This window comes from Papaver somniferum, chromosome 9 (genome assembly GCF_003573695.1).
Source record: "Papaver somniferum cultivar HN1 chromosome 9, ASM357369v1, whole genome shotgun sequence".
Lineage (NCBI taxonomy): Eukaryota > Viridiplantae > Streptophyta > Magnoliopsida > Ranunculales > Papaveraceae > Papaver > Papaver somniferum.
Window position 1 is genome coordinate 106,168,525 of NC_039366.1, and position 17,837 is coordinate 106,186,361.

Below are 17,837 nucleotides of genomic sequence, written 5' to 3' on the forward strand. Positions count from 1 at the left end.
AGCCTCCGCAGCCTTCGGGACTACCGCAGCTTCCCCGTATTTTATCGTTGCTGCTCTGAGAACCGCCACTGCAACAGAATTAGCGTTCATGGGTGAAGTGATTTCTGCGGTATCCTGCCTTCGATTGGTCATTTTAGTTTTATCTCCTTTCTGCTTGCTTCGGGTGATGATCGGGGTTGTCCTGGGTGTTTCTTTTGACAAAGCTTTGGATTTTCCTGCTTCCTGCGTCTTCTCCATCACGTGCCCTTTTGTTGATAACGAAATCTCGCGTAAACTTGCCTTCTTTACTCACAACACGTTCTCTCTGTATAAATTATTTCAAACAGAAACGGGAATATCCGCGTGAAGCGGGTTAGTTGGCGAAATACAATTTTTCAAGAGGGAATTAATACCCGCAGGCTATAAAATACGGGTTAAAGTTTTATTAAAGGCGATCCTTAGTATAAAAAAAACTACGAAAATTGTAAATCCGACGGATTAGGACAATAACCCCTGCTTGGAACAATAACTCTTATCGAAGGCAAAAGGTGGGTTTTTGAACATAATACAGTTGACGAATGATCTATACGGTCCGAGCTGATAAAATCGGAGCAATCATATGCCAAATTAGAATGAAATCACAGGACAAGATAAATCTTTTACCGGGACGAAGTCCCTGTTTCTAGCGCCAAATTGTGGACACACGAACTACGTGGGGGTCCGAATGCACACAATCAATCATTAACGTCTAAAGAGATTACGATGATGATACCCTGATGTGGATTCATTGGCTCAAAACCTTCGGGTTTATCATGGCCTCCTCCAACTACCCCGTGTGTGGCGATCATGCATGGGATACAAGTATTAAAGGAAAACAAAACATATAAGCAAATACGTGCGGAGCTAAATGAATGTAAAGTGCTGAAATGTAAATAAGACCAAGGTTTACGTGGTTCAGCACTAAGGCCTACATCCACGGGGTTTGTTGTTCTACTATATTATTCACGGTTACACGAATAGTTGAATGACTTTGGGTTTACATGTTTCTCTCCACTAAGGGATTAACTTACCCTTACTATTCTCTCTCTCTCTCTCTCTCCTTCTCTCCTGATGTTTTTTCGATCCCCCTTCCTCTTTGTGGAGATTGGGTATTTATAAGGTTGGAACGTGGGACCCATCTCTGAAGACCGTTGGAACCTTATCTTCTCGTGTCCTTGCGTCCATCACGCGGAGGTCTGCGTTTCCCCCTCGATCCCGCGGAGGCATCTTCGCTCGTTCCACAGGTTGGTCGACACGTGCACTGCTCAGAGTGTTTAATGCGGGTAGTTGAGGGGTCTGCTCGTGTCAGACAAGTGTCTTCTGCCCCTGTCAGTCCGTGTCAGCTAACTTTCTCTCCACCGTTGATCTTAGCCCCTCTTCTGGGGATGAGATAAAGCAACTCCTCGGGGTTTATTTGGTGCTTCGTGACGCATCATGTTTTGATGTTTCGGCTTGCATGCTTTCCACGTACCTTTCTGTATACACGTGTCCGATAGTGAGATATATGTGTACACACAGTTAAAGGCTCATGTTTAGTGATTGTCATTTTCTTTCTTTCGTAATGCATTCGTTGAGATCTCTCTGGACGTACATTGAATTTGGCTACGTATACGCGTAGTTGTAGTAGGAAGAATTATAGTAGAAATAATGAAGCATTTTGACAGCTCATGGTAATTCAAAACCAAACAAATAATGAAGCATGATATGTAATACAAGCATTTTTACAGCTTGAAATGCACTCAAAATACACTAGAGCGTAGGAGAAGATTCTGCCCGTTTTGCGGTGACAAAGAGAAACACTACAAATCATCTCACCAGAAAAAGAGAATTTTGTCAATTATTAATTTTTTTTACTGAGGGCATTTCCGGGTTTTAGGATATAGTAGTCTGTACACTCTCTCTGGCTTGCTTTGAATACGGAAAGAGAGATTCCAGAGTAAGGTCCGTACCGTACCGATAAGAAAAACAGTTTTGTAATACTACTTCAAAGATAATTAGATAATTAAAACATTAAATGGTGATGTTATAGATGGCACTCATTTATGCTTACGAGTTGTCTCTTTCTCAAACCATTTTGGTTCTTAAATTCAAATGGACCGTTCTAGCAGTTTAGATAAAGAGTGGATATCTTATTCACATTCACGCATTCAGCCCAAGTTAATGCATCACCGGAAATCCTAGGGAGGGTAATAGCTACTTTATTTAAGAAATAAACCAGATACAAATGTAGTTGCTATTACATTTAATTGTGAATGTGAAAATTTCTACTCCCTCCGTTATTTTTTAATAGGCCAGTTTATTTTTTTGAGAAAATTAAGGAAATTAAGAGAACTAATTATTGAAAGTGGTCCTCTAGACACTTGTCAATAAAAAAAGTGAAGTGAAATGGTCCCCATGACACTTGTCAGCCAAAGAAATAAGTGAAATGGTCCACATATCACTTGTCATCAAAAGAAGTTAAAAGAAAAGTGATCCCAGAAAATTAAAGTAACATTTGACTTTCCTAATTAGGAAACTGACATATTTTTTGAAATATTTATTTATAAAAACTTGGCCTATTAAAAAGTAACGGAGGGAGTAACAAACATTGATTTTAACAATGAATCAATGAAACAACCCACTATTTGCAACATTAATATGCACACTTTTATATCAACATAGTTGCGGTTGTCGATATAGTATAAGTTTTGTCATTCTGTGCACGCATGTACAAGATAACAATCAGTATCTTGTTTATATATGACTTTTATTTATATTATTCTTTTTTCAATTACTGTTGTGGATCATGGTAATTTTTTGTTGCAATCTCGTATATTCTAAGACTTGATCAACAAAAATCCTCGAGGTTATTATAGAGGGTTAAAAAATTCATACAAAGTAAAACAATCTTCATCACTAGATGAGTAACTTCCCCTGGATTTTGGTAACCTCAAATGCATTCTTGGAGGGTCAGTGTTATTATGAAATAAGGGTGGCCTTTAACAGCTAGCTGAAACCCCTTATCCAATGCAGATCCCCGTATAACACTACCTCAAAATACAAGAAACAAAAAAAAAACCGACACTAAAATTTACATTTACATTTTAACAGAGAAAAGGTATACGGTAAGAAAAAAAAAATGCAATAAAAGCATGACGATGATGATGCTGCTTCGTCCTCTTCCTCGTCTTCCACCACCATTCATCTCTGTCTACTTAATTTTGTCTTCCTAGTTTCAAACCATTCGATCATCTCAATCTGACCATCTCCAAATTTCCTGCAATTTTAATTGTTTTTCTCTCTCCTCAAAACACCTCAACAATCAAAGCCTTCCCCCCCTCTCTCTCTGTTTTCTCTCTCTCTATCATCAATCTCCATCTTCAGAGTGAGAGAGAGAGAGAGTCCTCATTAAATCCCTAAATTTCCCCCTATTTCAGTTTCCTCCCTCGATCTAGAGAGATAGATAGAAAACCCAAACAGCACGTAATTGTCATTGAATCAGATCAGAGAAACACAAAAGGTTAAAGAAGAAAAGGGAAAGGCGTGATTTTTATTGATCATTTCTTCTTCTTTTGATTCAGTTGTAGCAGAAGATCATTTTTTAGGGTTTTGGGATCATGATGAAGAGGTGACATTTTGGTAGGGTTTGTCGGTGATTGATCATATCGTTTAAACAGGTATTGTTTGATTTCTATGTGTATTTTTTATTTATTTGATCTGATATTTTGCTTGATCTTTAAATTTCTGAATAAGTGCAGTTTTTTGTTTTCTTTGGGGGGATAGTACGTTGGAATCATTTTGTAGTATTGGTTGGTGGATAGTTGGGATGAATTAGGGTTTCGAATTGTCTTAGTTTGTCGATTCTTTCAAATTTTTGTTTTTATTTTCTTGGAAGATCTTTAATATAGTTTTCTTTTCTTTTTTTCTACAATGTGGGTGATTTCAGGTTGGAAAATGGTCAGAATTTGTCAAATTTTTCTAGTTTTTAAGAGTAGCGTTTGATCCATTTTGTGTGGAGATTACAACCTTAGGGTTTTTGTTTTGTAAAGTTATAGAGAAGAACATACATCATAATAGGTAATTTTAGGAAGATGAGGTGATTTAGTGTATCAGTAAATGTTTGCCTTCAAACTACAATCTAATCTGGAATCGAGAGAAGATGGATGTTTAGATTAATCTTTGATCAAGTTAGAGGGGAAAGTTGCACTGCCATAGTTTCTGACCAATGACTTCCGTTTGGTGATATTTATGCCTAAAGGTGATCAGCCATTGCTAGTATCATCGCTGTCACATTCTTCATCTGTGCTGTCTCCTCTGCCGCTTTCGTCTTCTTGTAGTTGCCTCTGCCCCAACTCTTCGTACTCCCCGGCAGATTCCGGAGAGGCTCGAAGACGTTCATTTGATTCAAAGGAGCATCAGGTTGTTTCTACTCAAGATACAGATTGTCACGCGGAACCGTTTCACCACTCAGATTCCATCGGGAGGGTGAAACGTTTTCATACGGCTGATCCACACTTTTTCCAGGAGTTGCTTTTGGAATGCCCTACTCAAAAAGGAAGGCAGCTTGTATCCTGGGGTGCAATGGAGCTGCAGGGCAATTCGAAACCTTCAGAAATTTCTATGACTTCTCTCGTGCAGGAAAAGCTGGAGAAATCTCAGCGTGTCCGTCACAAAAGTATGCAATTTGAAGATAATCTATCACAAGAAGATTCTAGGGTGATTTATGTGAACGATCCTCGGAAAACAAATGATAAGTATGAGTTCACAGGGAATGAAATTAGAACTAGCAAGTACACCGTGATCACTTTCTTGCCGAAGAATCTGTTTATTCAGTTCCATCGAGTTGCTTACTTGTACTTTCTAGCCATTGCCGCTCTGAACCAGCTCCCCCCTCTTGCTGTTTTTGGTAGAACGGTATCGCTTTTTCCTCTGCTCTTCGTGCTCTGTGTTACCGCTATTAAAGATGGATATGAAGATTGGCGAAGACACCGATCAGATAGAAATGAGAACAACAGGGAATCTCTTGTGATGCAACTTGGCAAGTTTCGTCTAAAAAAGTGGAAAAAGATTCGTGCTGGCGAGGTTGTTAAAATACTTGCCAACGAGACAATTCCATGTGACATGGTTTTGTTAGGGACAAGTGATGCTAGCGGGATAGCATACATCCAAACAATGAATCTTGATGGTGAATCAAACTTGAAGACGAGGTATGCCAGGCAAGAAACAGTTTCAATGGCTTTTGACGGAGGCAGTATTGGAGGGACTATCACATGTGAGCACCCTAATAGAAATATATATGAGTTCACAGCCAACATGAAATTCGATGGACATAAATTTCCACTCAGCCAATCGAACATCATTCTGCGGGGTTGCCAGTTAAAGAACACAGAATGGGTAATCGGTGTTGTTGTATACGCTGGACAGGAAACAAAGGCAATGTTAAATAGTGCAGCTTCTCCTTCCAAAAGAAGCAGACTGGAAAGCCATATGAACAGGGAAACCTTGTGGTTGTCAGTTTTTCTTTTCAGCATGTGTGTGGTAGTGGCGGTTGGGATGGGTTTGTGGCTCAGAGCCAATAATCACCAGCTTGATACCCTGCCTTACTATAGAAGAAGATACATTACAACAGGGAAGATGAATGGGGCACTATACAACTTTATCAGTATCCCCATGGAAATTCTGTTCTCATTTTTGAGTTCCGTTATTGTGTTTCAGATTATGATACCGATATCGTTGTATATTACGATGGAGTTGGTCAGGTTGGGGCAATCGTACTTCATGATTGAAGATAAGCGGATGTATTGCTCTAACTCTCAGTCAAGGTTCCAGTGCAGATCGTTGAATATAAATGAAGACTTAGGTCAGATACGGTACATATTCTCCGATAAGACCGGGACTTTAACTGAGAACAAGATGGAATTCCGTAGAGCCAGCTTGTATGGCAAAAATTATGGGAGCTCCTTGCATGATACTGACCATTCAGTGCAGGAATCATCTATTGAAGGTACATTGATCTCCATATCTATATTTTGATTGAATAAAGATAGGTAACAATCACATTTTAACTGGCTTATTCCATATCTTGGAAAAGTTACTTTAAATTGTACTCAACTGCAGCAAAAGAAAACATTCTAAACTGTATGAACATGTAAATCGATGGTTTACCATTGTCAGAAATGCGGTAATCTAATTTGCTGCATTCTTAGCTGCCACAGCATTCTTGCTCTTGCATAAAGTGTTTCCAGTATGATGTGTTTGACGAAGAGAAATAAAGCATATGTATGTATTAATCATGCTTTGCAGATGTGCCATATAGTTTTTCCCTGTGTTGCAACGATACGGATACAGTATCGGATACAAGATACCAATACGCTACTATGATACACCAACTTGAAAAACTAAAATACGGCGATACGGCATACTCAATATTGATCAGTAATTTAACATAAATATGTGTTTGCATGATTAAAATATAATCTGTATGATTAAACTGAAGAGAGAAAAAGTTTGGATAAGAAAGGAAGAAAGCCTAGAGCAAGATCAGTGGACAGATTTGGAACTAATGTTTTGTCACTGTAGTTAAAACTTCTCATAGAATCTAGTAAAATATCTAAATTTTCTAATACTTGGTCAAAAAGTTTTCCAACTGAGTTATATCTTGAAGTATTGGGAGTATTAGTACGCGTATCCGTGTAAATACGTATCGATACGGCTGATTATTTTTTTTTTAGGCGTATCGTTGCAACACAGGTTTTTCCTTTTGAATCATCAATATTTGTTATTTTTTGCTGCAGAAGTGGCAAACACTCAAAAGCAGAAGCCCAAATCTGAAATAGCCATTGATAGTGAGCTTGTTGAGTTGTTGCATAAGAACTTAAATGGAGATGAAAGGACAGTGGCACATGAGTTTTTCCTTACATTGGCAGCTTGTAATACTGTCATCCCAATGGTTAATCGGCCTTCATCTGTTGAGACGTTCACTGAATCACATGAAGATGTAGGAGCTATTGTATATCAGGGTGAATCTCCTGACGAGCAAGCCTTAGTCTCTGCAGCTTCTGCTTATGGATACACTCTTACTGAGCGCACATCTGGACACATCGTGGTTGATGTCAATGGTGAGAAATTAAGGTACAGTTCTCCACCCCGTTGAATATTTTTGGCCTAGTTCACTACCTATTTAGTATGCGTTTCTTGTGTCCCAAAATTTGGAACTTGGATGTACGATCTTACCACTAGTGAAATATTGGTATAGCACAGGCTACAGAACCAACCCTGGAGCTTTGTATTCATCTTGTCTCATTATTCAAGGGTTTCTCACTATTATCTTTACTGGCATTTTGGCAACTTTTTTCATTTCAGGTTGGATGTATTGGGTCTGCATGAGTTCGACAGTGTCCGCAAGAGAATGTCAGTTGTTATTAGATTTCCTAACAATGCCGTAAAAGTGTTGGTCAAGGGAGCTGATAGCTCAATGCTGAACATTTTGGGTGAAGAGAATAATACAGACAACCGTAAAGATCTTTTGTCAAGAGATATAAAGCATGCAACTCAGAATCACCTGACAGAGTATTCTCGAGAAGGTTTGCGCACCCTTGTCCTTGCTTCAAGGGATCTTACAGATGAAGAACTCGAAGAGTGGCAATGCTGTTATGAAGAGGCGAGCACATCGTTGATTGACAGATCCGCTAAGTTACGCCAGACAGCATCCCTCATAGAATGTAATCTTAATCTTCTTGGGGCTACTGCAATTGAGGATAAGCTACAAGAAGGTGTTCCAGAAGCCATCGAGTCCCTCCGGCAAGCAGGAATCAAAGTTTGGGTTCTTACTGGGGATAAGCAAGAGACTGCAATTTCAATCGGTCTCTCTTGCAAGCTCCTGACCCCAGATATGCAGCAGATTATTGTAAATGGTACTACTGAGGAGGAATGCAGAAACCTTTTAGCTGACGCAAAGGTTAAATACGGTGTGAAATCATCAATGTGTAGCATGAGTAAGCATTTGAGGCAGAAAAAGATTGTTGAGAATAACTATCTTGAGATTCCTGTTGAAACACGGATTTCCAACGCGGGACAATGGAATGTGGAAACTGTTCCTGATATGACCAACACGGCTCTCATAATCGACGGGAACAGTCTCGTGTACATATTAGAAAAAGATCTGGAGTCAGAGGTATGATTCTTTCCTCTATAATGCTAATGATCCTATTATATTTGTGTATAGGAAAAGACTTAAGGTTGATTCATTTTGTCCATTCTTGACATTCACGCCAGGATTCTGTCAATTTAATATGCATTTAGCTATTTGCTATGTCAGCATAAGCTTGACGAATCTCTATCCTGACATTAGCATTTCTTTTCTGCAGCTTTTCGATCTAGCAACTTCTTGTAAAGTTGTGCTTTGTTGCCGTGTCGCTCCTTTGCAGAAAGCTGGAATTGTAGATCTAATTAAAAGCAGAACGGATGACATGACACTGGCTATTGGAGACGGTAAGTTGCTTATAGTCCATTTTTTATATTGGCTATCTACTTCTTTGCAAGCTCGTTGTTCATTTGGGGCAAAGTTAGAATATGAGGGGTGAGTTGTTCAGCTCTAGTTCCCACAAATTTATTTTCTAGTAACTCCACGTGTGATTCTTTCAAACGTGGTTTCCGCATCTGCTGAGTTGTGTACTAATCACTTTCAGAGTGTATTTTGTGTGTTTGGGGGATTTTGTTTCTCTATCCTGCCGAGGTTACAAACTCATGATATTGTTCTGTAGTTTTAGCAAGTGCAGCTCTTTTTTGTATTCTTAATCTGACAGCTGAACATATTTGACAGGGGCTAATGATGTTTCAATGATCCAAATGGCGGACGTCGGCGTTGGATTATGCGGTCAAGAAGGACGTCAAGCAGTTATGGCATCTGATTTTGCCATGGGACAGTTCAGGTTTCTGAAAAGATTGCTTCTTGTACACGGTCATTGGAATTATCAGCGTGTAGGATATTTGGTTTTGTACAACTTCTACCGTAATGCAGTATTTGTACTGATGCTGTTCTGGTATGTTTAGTTCCTTAATGAAGTCTTTTTTTATTTTGCGACACAATTAGTGTTACAGTTTATCTGCATATTTGTGGTTATTAAGAAAACAAAAAGAATACAAGAAGTAATAAACAAATGCACATCAAGTTGTGGAATGGTCTATTCTTTTGGATTGAACGACACTTGATGGTAGAATGACATTGCTCTTGTCACTATTTTTGCTTAATAGTGTCTTTTTTGTGTGCAGGTATATCTTGTACACGGGTTATTCTACGACATCTGCGATAACAGACTGGAGCAGTATGCTCTATTCCATTATTTATACTTCTGTCCCTACAATAGTTGTAGGTATTCTGGATAAGGACTTAAGCCATAAGACACTTCTTGAGTATCCGAAGCTTTATGGATCTGGACATAGGCATGAGAGTTACAATATGCCACTTTTCTGGCTCACAATGATCGATACTCTGTGGCAAAGTCTTGTTCTCTTCTATGTTCCTGTATTTATCTTTCAAGGAAGTACCATAGATATATGGAGTATGGGCAGTCTATGGACAATTGCTGTTGTGGTGCTTGTGAATATACACTTGGCTATGGACATTCAGCGTTGGCTATTACTTACTCATCTTGCCACATGGGGATCTATAGTCACCACATATGCTTGTATGGTGGTATTGGATTCCATCCCAATTTTTCCGAATTATGGGTGAGTCTAGTCATTTCATATATTTATTTAGTTTCTCTAAAAGCTTGTATGTCAATGGTGTAACGATATCTGGATGTTTGACAGGACAATTTATCATCTGGCAACCTCGGCTACCTATTGGATCACCATTTTACTTATCATAGTTTTAGCATTGCTCCCTCGTTTTCTTTTCAAGGTTCTGCGTCAGAGAGTTTGGCCTTCTGATATTCAGATAGCAAGAGAAGCAGAAATATTGAGGAAACGACGTCACATTCTGCAGTCAAAACCGGATCAAAGTTCAAGTTGACATGTATATAACCCCATTTTATATCGGTTTGTCTTTAAAGTATCCATCAGAAGGCCCTCCTTCTGGAGTTCATCGCTAAAAAATCTCATGGTAAGTTTTCTTTGTGGAATTCATTGTTTTTCCTTTTTGGATATTACTCCCTGTTTCAACATTAGCTGTTTGTGAGTAGTTGTGTTGGAGGAGGCTAGAAGAGATCTAGCTTTATTTTTAGGAGGATCAGTACTGGCAAATATATGTATTTTCACTATCAAGTAAATAGTTTTATTTTTGGCTTTCTCAATGCAAACATTTTCTGTAATTATCCAAGAAAAGCAATTCCATAAATGGATCTTTTGTATATCTTTGTGGTTATTTTGCATTTTACTGACTCACGTTTTTTTGTTCCTATATCAGATAAAAGTGATCAAGTGAGTTGGAGGAGCAAGTAGCTTGCCATTTGTGGTGAAAATTGCAAATTGAAGGATAAAAAAGTTATAGAGAGATTGGGAACTCAGATCTGAGGGAGCTGTTGTATTTTAAGGATCCATTACAGAGGCAGATCGGATTGGATGTATAGAGTTTTTCACAGTTTTCTGATGCTATCGGTCTAGGCGGTGTAGCTGGTTATGTATAAGGTCTTGAACAGGTTTAGATGTGGCGCGAGGAGATTAAAAAAGTAAAAAACTAACGCAAAAAATATACGTATATGCTCTGACGAAATAACTGTATGCTTGGGTTCAGCAGTGAAATTTTCAATTCTTACCAAAAAGAAAAAAAGAATACGAACAACTTTACTGTGTTTTTTTGTTGTCTTTCTTCTCTGTTCTGGTTTCATGCCTGAATTATGGCCGTTCGTTTTTTGTCTCTTCACTGTACTAATCGGACCATCCGAAACCTAAACCAGTTCCTGCAGATCTTAGACTGAGAAACCTTAAGAAACAAATAGCACTCAACCATCATGATCATACTCGAGACCGACCTTTTTCTAAGCCGGTGCGCGCACGATTCTGAGTTTAAATATAAATTCCGCAAGTAAATGATTGACGGCTGGAGATTGAGCAGCCACTTGAATACTTTTGATGGTTTTCTTGCCTAGAGCTTCAGTAATTCTTCTAGATGAGAACTCCGTAGCTAAGATAAGGAGATACCTCTAGCAGGATGGCATTCCTCATAAGGAGATACCTCTTGAGTCAAAAAAATTCCTCACAAGGAGACCGATTGATCATAACTGCAATGTTGTAGTGCTGATACATTGGTAAATGAGATCACAATAATCATCGGAGAATCCAAAACAATGAAGAATTTTTATTAGAAAATCGCATTTTGGTCTGCCAAAAGCCTTGCTCATGTCCAACTTTAGAATATACTTATCTCTTGTGCAATTATAGTGTTGTCACTAATTAATCTTCCTGACACATAGGTTGCTTTATAAGTTGAGGCCATCTTCTCCATTAGAGGTTTCATTCCGGTTGAATAGGATCTTAGAAATGAGCTTATAAGAAGTGTTACACAACCCAATAGGCAGCTGGACAAGTAGATATTTTCTTTTTTTTTTGGAATAAAAGAAATATAATGTCCTCAAGTAGACATTTTAAATGATCATTCATGATGGTTCAGTTTTCTTATTTGAATTTGAGCTAGAAAAGGATAAAGTTGCTGCTTTGGAACGTGGTTCTATATTTATTTCAAGTAAAATTTTTGTGATCCTACCATGTCATCTTTTTATAGAAGAATCAGTTCAAGAAATAAAGAAAATACCTATTTGGATGAACTTAAGGGGATTTGGAATGGAAAGAGAGGCGATTGGTCGTGCGATGTTGACTTAGTCAATTTTTCTACATCCATCTTCTTCGATCGATTTTCTTTAGGGTTCTTCTATTCAATCCATCATTAATGATCATCTGAGATTCCTTCTTAATTTATAATTTTAATCTTGTTTGTTTCTTTCGGTTTTCAATCACGTAACCGTAATTTTTAAAATCTCTTAATCTTAAATTTTCTGATGGTATAATTAAATTAGGATTGTGTTCTTTCTGCTTTCATAATCTAAGTATTTCTCTGTAGAATGAATAACTTGTCTTATTAGTTTGGAAATATATTGTTTTGTTTCTTCGATTTGTTGTTACTAATATAAAAGTTTTTCCCTTATTTGTTTTTCAGATTAGGTCATGGGCTGAAGGAGGTAGTTACATAGGGACCTGGTATTTCACCATCATGAGATTTATGTGCAATAGGAGTTTGGGAGTTTTTGTTATTGTTTGCTGCTGGAATTGATTTTAGTCTCTTCTTCAACAAAACTTATGGATTAGGTCTATGTCAGTTCATTCAGAGAAGAATGGTCATTTGTGGTTTGCTTTTGAGCATAATGAGATCCTACTTAGGTAGAGATTATTATTTTTTCTGGTGGATAATCTTATTGGAGAAGTTGTTTATGCTTTAAAAGACTCAATACTCATATTTCTTATTTACTTGTTGATATTGAGAAGCCTGTTTATGCTTTAGATTCATGATTACATATAATTTAGACCCTATAAGCTGCTCTATGGTCTATATCTTTTGTGGAGGTTACTTGAAGACTGGTTTACTCTTTATGGATTATTTTATTGATTTGGTGGATATTATTCTGGTTCAAAGGCATATGTTCTTATGTTTCTATTTTCTTGAAGATTTTGAGAACTGGTTTATAGTTTGGTTTCATGATTACCCATTATTTAGGCCCTAGGAGATACTCTTTGTTTATAAAAATTGTGGAGGTAACTTGAGGAATGGTTCATACTGATTTGGACTGTTATTTACTCTTTGTGGTTTTTGTTAATACTGATTTGGACAGTTTTATTGATTTTGGTGGATATTTTTCTGGTTCAGAGGAATATGTTCTTATATTTCTATATTCTTGAAGATTATGAGAACTGGTTTATAATTTAGTTTCATGATTACCTAATATATCAATTGAGATGGACTATACTTCTGATATGTTTGCGAATCATTTAGCTGACAATGTTCCTCTGAGTAATCCAGTTGTTGAAGATTATATTGTCAAAGCAGTTGTATTTAAACCAATTCCAAATTCTTCTCTCGCTCCGGAACTAGTGATTATTGCTGAAGAATTTTGATAGGGAGGTTAATCTCATGATGGTGGATGTTGTGGATTCTATGGATGCTGAACCTTCTTCGGCTCATGACCTTGTAAGTCCTCATAAACTTTTTAAACTTTTTTATTTCATTTTACGGTGATTTGGTTTTCTTTAGACTATTTTCTGTTTTGTTTCCCAATCATGAAATTTATATGCTGGAATATGAATGGGTGTTGTTCTGATAAAAAATGGATGCATCTGCTAAATTTGTTTAGAAAACATAAGCCACATGCTATATGTCTTTTGGAAACAATGGTAGATAATGAAACTGTCAAAAAATTTACCCATCATTTACCTTTTGACTCTTGGTTTGTTGTGCCGACAGTAGGAAAATCTGGCGGTTTAACTTTATGGTATTTTGCAAAATCAAATATAGAAATTATTAGTAGTTCTCTTAATATGATACATACTCTGTGTGATATAACTCCCAGTATCAAAAATTGTTTGGTTTATTTTGTGTATGGAGCTTTAAATATGCCTGGTATGAAAAACCAATGGAATTTCTTGAGTCATATGAATGAAGATGAAAGTAGAACTTGGTTATTGTTAGGAGACTTTAATTTTATATTACATGGTTCTGAAAAACAAGGAGGTAATCCTGATTCCTCATTTGCTCTGGATTTCATCAAAAATCGAATAGTAGAATTGAAACTAAATGAAGTTTTTGCTTTTGGTAATCCTTTTACTTGGTGTAATAGAAGATTCAAGAATCCTTCTGAATTGATTTTTGAGAAATTGGATAGGGTTTTATGAATGATGATTGGGTGTCTGTACTTCCTCAAACTCGTATTACTTATCTGGCAAGAGTGTATTCTAATCATTGTCCAATTTTACTCAAGTGTTTCCATCAAGAACAGAGTCTTTTTGTTCCATATAAATTCTTTAAGTGTTGGCAGTTAAGCCTAGATTTCAAAAATGTCCTCACAAACTCTTGGATAAAGAAAGTCAGTGGTTCTCCAAGTTATATTGTGGAAGGAAAACTCAAAAATCTTAAGCATGATCTTAGTAAATGGAACATTGAAACCTTTGGTCATGTCAAAAACACTATTAATAAACTGAATGCTGAGATTGAAAAGTTGCAGGTTATGCCTTATACTGCTGTTATTGGTGATTACATTCTAAATTATTCAAAACAGTTAGATTATTGGTATGAAATCGAAAATTCTTTTTATAAGCAGAAGTCTAGGATTGAATATTTTACTCAATATGATAAGAATACTCAATTCTTTCATAATATAGTTAAGCTCAGAAATATGTATAATACAATACACACTATCAAAGATGATCAAGGAAATTGTTTGGAAAGTAGAGACCAAGTTGTCTCTCTTCTTTCTAACCATTTTAAGAATATTTATACTTCTTCAAATCCTGGTAGTAATGATATTGAAGAAGCTCTAAAATATGTTCAACCCATTATAACTGAAGATATGAATTCTATCTTGGTGGCCGTCCCTACAGAAGAAGAAATTCATGCTACTGTTAAGGACATGGCCCCTTGGAAATCACCGGGTCCGGATGGGTTTCCCGCTGGTTTCTTTAGGGATAATTGGAAGGATATTTCGAAAGAAGTTATTGCTCATGTTCAGAACTTCTTTCGAACAAAATTTCTTCTTAAGAAGTTGAACCACTCTTTTATTGCTTTAATTCCTAAGGTAAATAATCCTTGTTATCCTCATGACTTTAGGCCTATTAGTTTGTCCAACACTGTTTATAAAATCATTTCAAAAATCTTAAAAAATCGTCTTAAACCTTTATTGGATTCTCTTATTTCGCCTTTTCAGTCTGCTTTTATTGCTAATAGACATATTCATGATAACATTATTATTAGTCATGAAATCTTACACTCTTTTAAAAGGAAAAAGAAAACAGCAAACAATGGTTTTATGGCTATAAAACTTGATCTTTCCAAAGCTTTTGATAGACTGGAATGGTCCTTTATAATATTTGTGTTTAAAAAACTGGCTTTTCAGATGATTGGTGTCAAATGATTTATCAATGTATTAGTACTGTCTCTTACTCTGTTTTGGTTAATGGTTCGCCTGGCGAGATGTTTTTTCCTTCTAGGGGTATTAGGAAGGGAGATTTCCTATCACCCTACATTTTTATAATATGCATGGAAGTTTTATCCCATCTTTTGAAAGGTGAGGCTGATAATATGATACAAGGTTTTAAACTAAGAAAACATAGCCCTTCAATTTCGCATTTGTTCTTCGCTGGTGATTGTATGCTTTTTTCAAAAGCTTCTTTAGTGTATGCTAGGAATATGATGAAAATTATCAATGTTTTTGCAAAAGCTTCAGGGCAAGCTATCAATTTGGAAAAATATGGTTTCTTTACTAGTTCTAAAATGCATCATAAACATAAAAAAAATTCTCTCAAAAACCTTAGGCATAAAATTTATGAGTTCTTCTGAGAAGTACTTAAGTACTCCTGTTTTCATTAACAGGGACAAAACCAAATCATTTCGATTTTTAATTGAAAAGTTTTATTCCAGATTAGGAAATTGTAAAAAAACCAATCTTAATGGTGCTGGAAGAACTGTGGTTACCAAGCATGTGCTTTCTACTCTTGCAGTTTATCATATGTCTTGTTTTCCTTTTCCTAAGAAGATTACTTCAAAAATTGATGCTATTCAAAGAATTTTTTGGTGGTCTAAGAAAGATCCTAGACATGCTGCTTATTTTCGTTCTTAGGGGGATATAAGAAAGGATAAAAGATGTGGTGGGCTTGGAATTAAGAATATTTATGCTACTAATAGAGTTTTTATAACAAAACTTGGTTGGAGAATTATTCAACATCCAGAACATTTGGTGTCTAGGCTCTTAAAAGACAAGTATTTTGCTAATCAAAATCTGTTAGAAATTGATAAAGCAACTGATTCTGCTTCTTGGATTTGGAAGGGTATTGTGAGCAGTTTAATTTTCCTAAGATCTAATATAGTTTTTAAAATAAATGATGGTACTTCTACTAGAATCTGCGATTCTATCTGGTTACCTGGCACTACTTCTCCACCGGTGTCACTCAATCCTAATTATGATGATTATGTCTTTGTTAATGAACTTATTGATGTACATACAATTTCTTGGAATGTTAGTCTTTTAAACTATTTATTTTCTCCTGAGGATGTTATTAGAATCAAAACTATTAAGGTTAATCTTCATCTTAAAGATAAAATTATGTGGGCACATACTAAGGATGGAATTTACACTATTAAATCTACTTATAGAGTATATAGGAATGAACATAGTTCTGGGGAAGAAGCTTTGTTTTGGAGAAAGGTCTGGTCTCTGAATTGTCTCCCTAAAATCAAGTTTTTCATGTGGAAGATTTTTGCACAAATGCTTCCAGTCAATACTTTACTTAAGAATTATAATCCTGTTATAAATAACTCTTGTCCTCTGTGCAATAATGATATTGAAACAGTTTTACACCTGTTCTTCCAATGTCCTATTGCAGCTCATGTTTGGTTTGGTTTGTCACTACAACATTTAAGTAATCCTGATTTGTATTGGATTGAAGACATTTTCCTTGGTTGGTTTGATGATAGATTAGGGCAGTCTCCTTTTGTTGTTAACTGTCCAAGTATATGTGCAATTGTTATGTGGTGTATTTGGAAACTAAGATGTGATGTGGTTTTTAATAAAGTTCCTATTAATATGGAAAAAATCATTCTAGATCCAAAAAGAATGATAAACACTTATATAGCACCTCCTTTGATGGTTTTGAAGGTTAATAAGGAAGATAAAATTCCTATTAATCTTGTGGATCATTGTTTGTTTATTGATGGATCTTTCAAGGACTTTAACATGGGTGTTGGTATGATTTTATGTGATAATGCAGGAACAATAGTTCAATCTCGTTCGGACTTTGGGCTGATTTCTGATGCAGTTGGTGCTGAGGCGACTGCACTTTTTTTTGGCTATCTCCTGGGTGAAGGAGATAAATCTGTCCAAAATTATGTTCATCAGTGACTGTCTTCAAGTAGTGGATTTTATTAATGGAGTCAGTGATAGTGTTGAATGGAGATGCAAAGATATTTTGGTGGATCACAGGTCTTTACTTCTAAGTAGTAATAACTTTAAGGTTGTTTATATTAAACGTACTAAAAACAAGCTAGCAGACCGGCTTGCACGTCGGGCTAGGAAGTACTGTATTAAGGAAGTCTGGGTCTCTTTTCCTTCTTTTTTGAACAATCTTGTCAGGAGGGATCCCTTGTTGAATATTTGTAATTCTCTTTTAAGTTAATATAGTTAGGGTGTTTTCTCAGCAAAAAAAAGAGGATGAACTTAAGGAAGATCCCTATTCATTTATGGAATGAGAAGGGAATCAACATGATTTCTAGTGCCTTGGGTACTCCTTTACTCGCCGATAAACATACATTGTCTAGAATTAGAATGAGATTTGCGAGGGTCTGTGTTTTGATTATCCAGACTTTATCCCAGTTTCCTTTGATGGAAAAGAATTCAATGTCCTTGTAGAATACTCATGGAAACCTCCAAGATGTCTCTCTTGTGCTACATTTGGACATTCTAGTAGTAAATGTACCAAGGTTCCAAAGCAAATGATTATGTTCCTGCATCCCTGTCAACATCCGTTAAGAAAGGGTTAGAGCCTGGAACAGTGGAGCAAATGATAGTTGATTCCGTGCCTAAAGTTTCAACTACTACTGTTGATCCCAATTCAGAGATATGTGTGAATGGTGAGAAGGTTCT

At 36.5% G+C, this 17,837-nt stretch overlaps 1 protein-coding gene across 2 annotated transcripts; it reads left to right on the plus strand.

Moving 5' to 3' along the window:
• Window positions 1-3,134: 3,134 nt before the first annotated feature.
• LOC113310490 (phospholipid-transporting ATPase 1-like) lies at window positions 3,135-10,814 on the plus strand. 2 transcript variants are annotated; one of them, XM_026559181.1, is made up of 9 exons: window positions 3,135-3,674; window positions 3,944-6,001; window positions 6,792-7,128; window positions 7,360-8,170; window positions 8,364-8,487; window positions 8,819-9,038; window positions 9,268-9,726; window positions 9,811-10,102; window positions 10,406-10,814. In XM_026559181.1, the coding sequence occupies exons 2-8, from the start codon at window positions 4,246-4,248 to the stop codon at window positions 10,010-10,012; spliced, it is 3,909 nt and encodes a 1,302-aa protein (XP_026414966.1). In that variant the 5' UTR covers window positions 3,135-3,674; window positions 3,944-4,245; the 3' UTR covers window positions 10,013-10,102; window positions 10,406-10,814. The 2 variants fall into 2 exon arrangements, with proteins under 2 accessions (XP_026414966.1, XP_026414967.1); XM_026559182.1 differs by having other exon boundaries at window positions 3,136-3,674; window positions 4,256-6,001.
• Window positions 10,815-17,837: the final 7,023 nt, after the last annotated feature.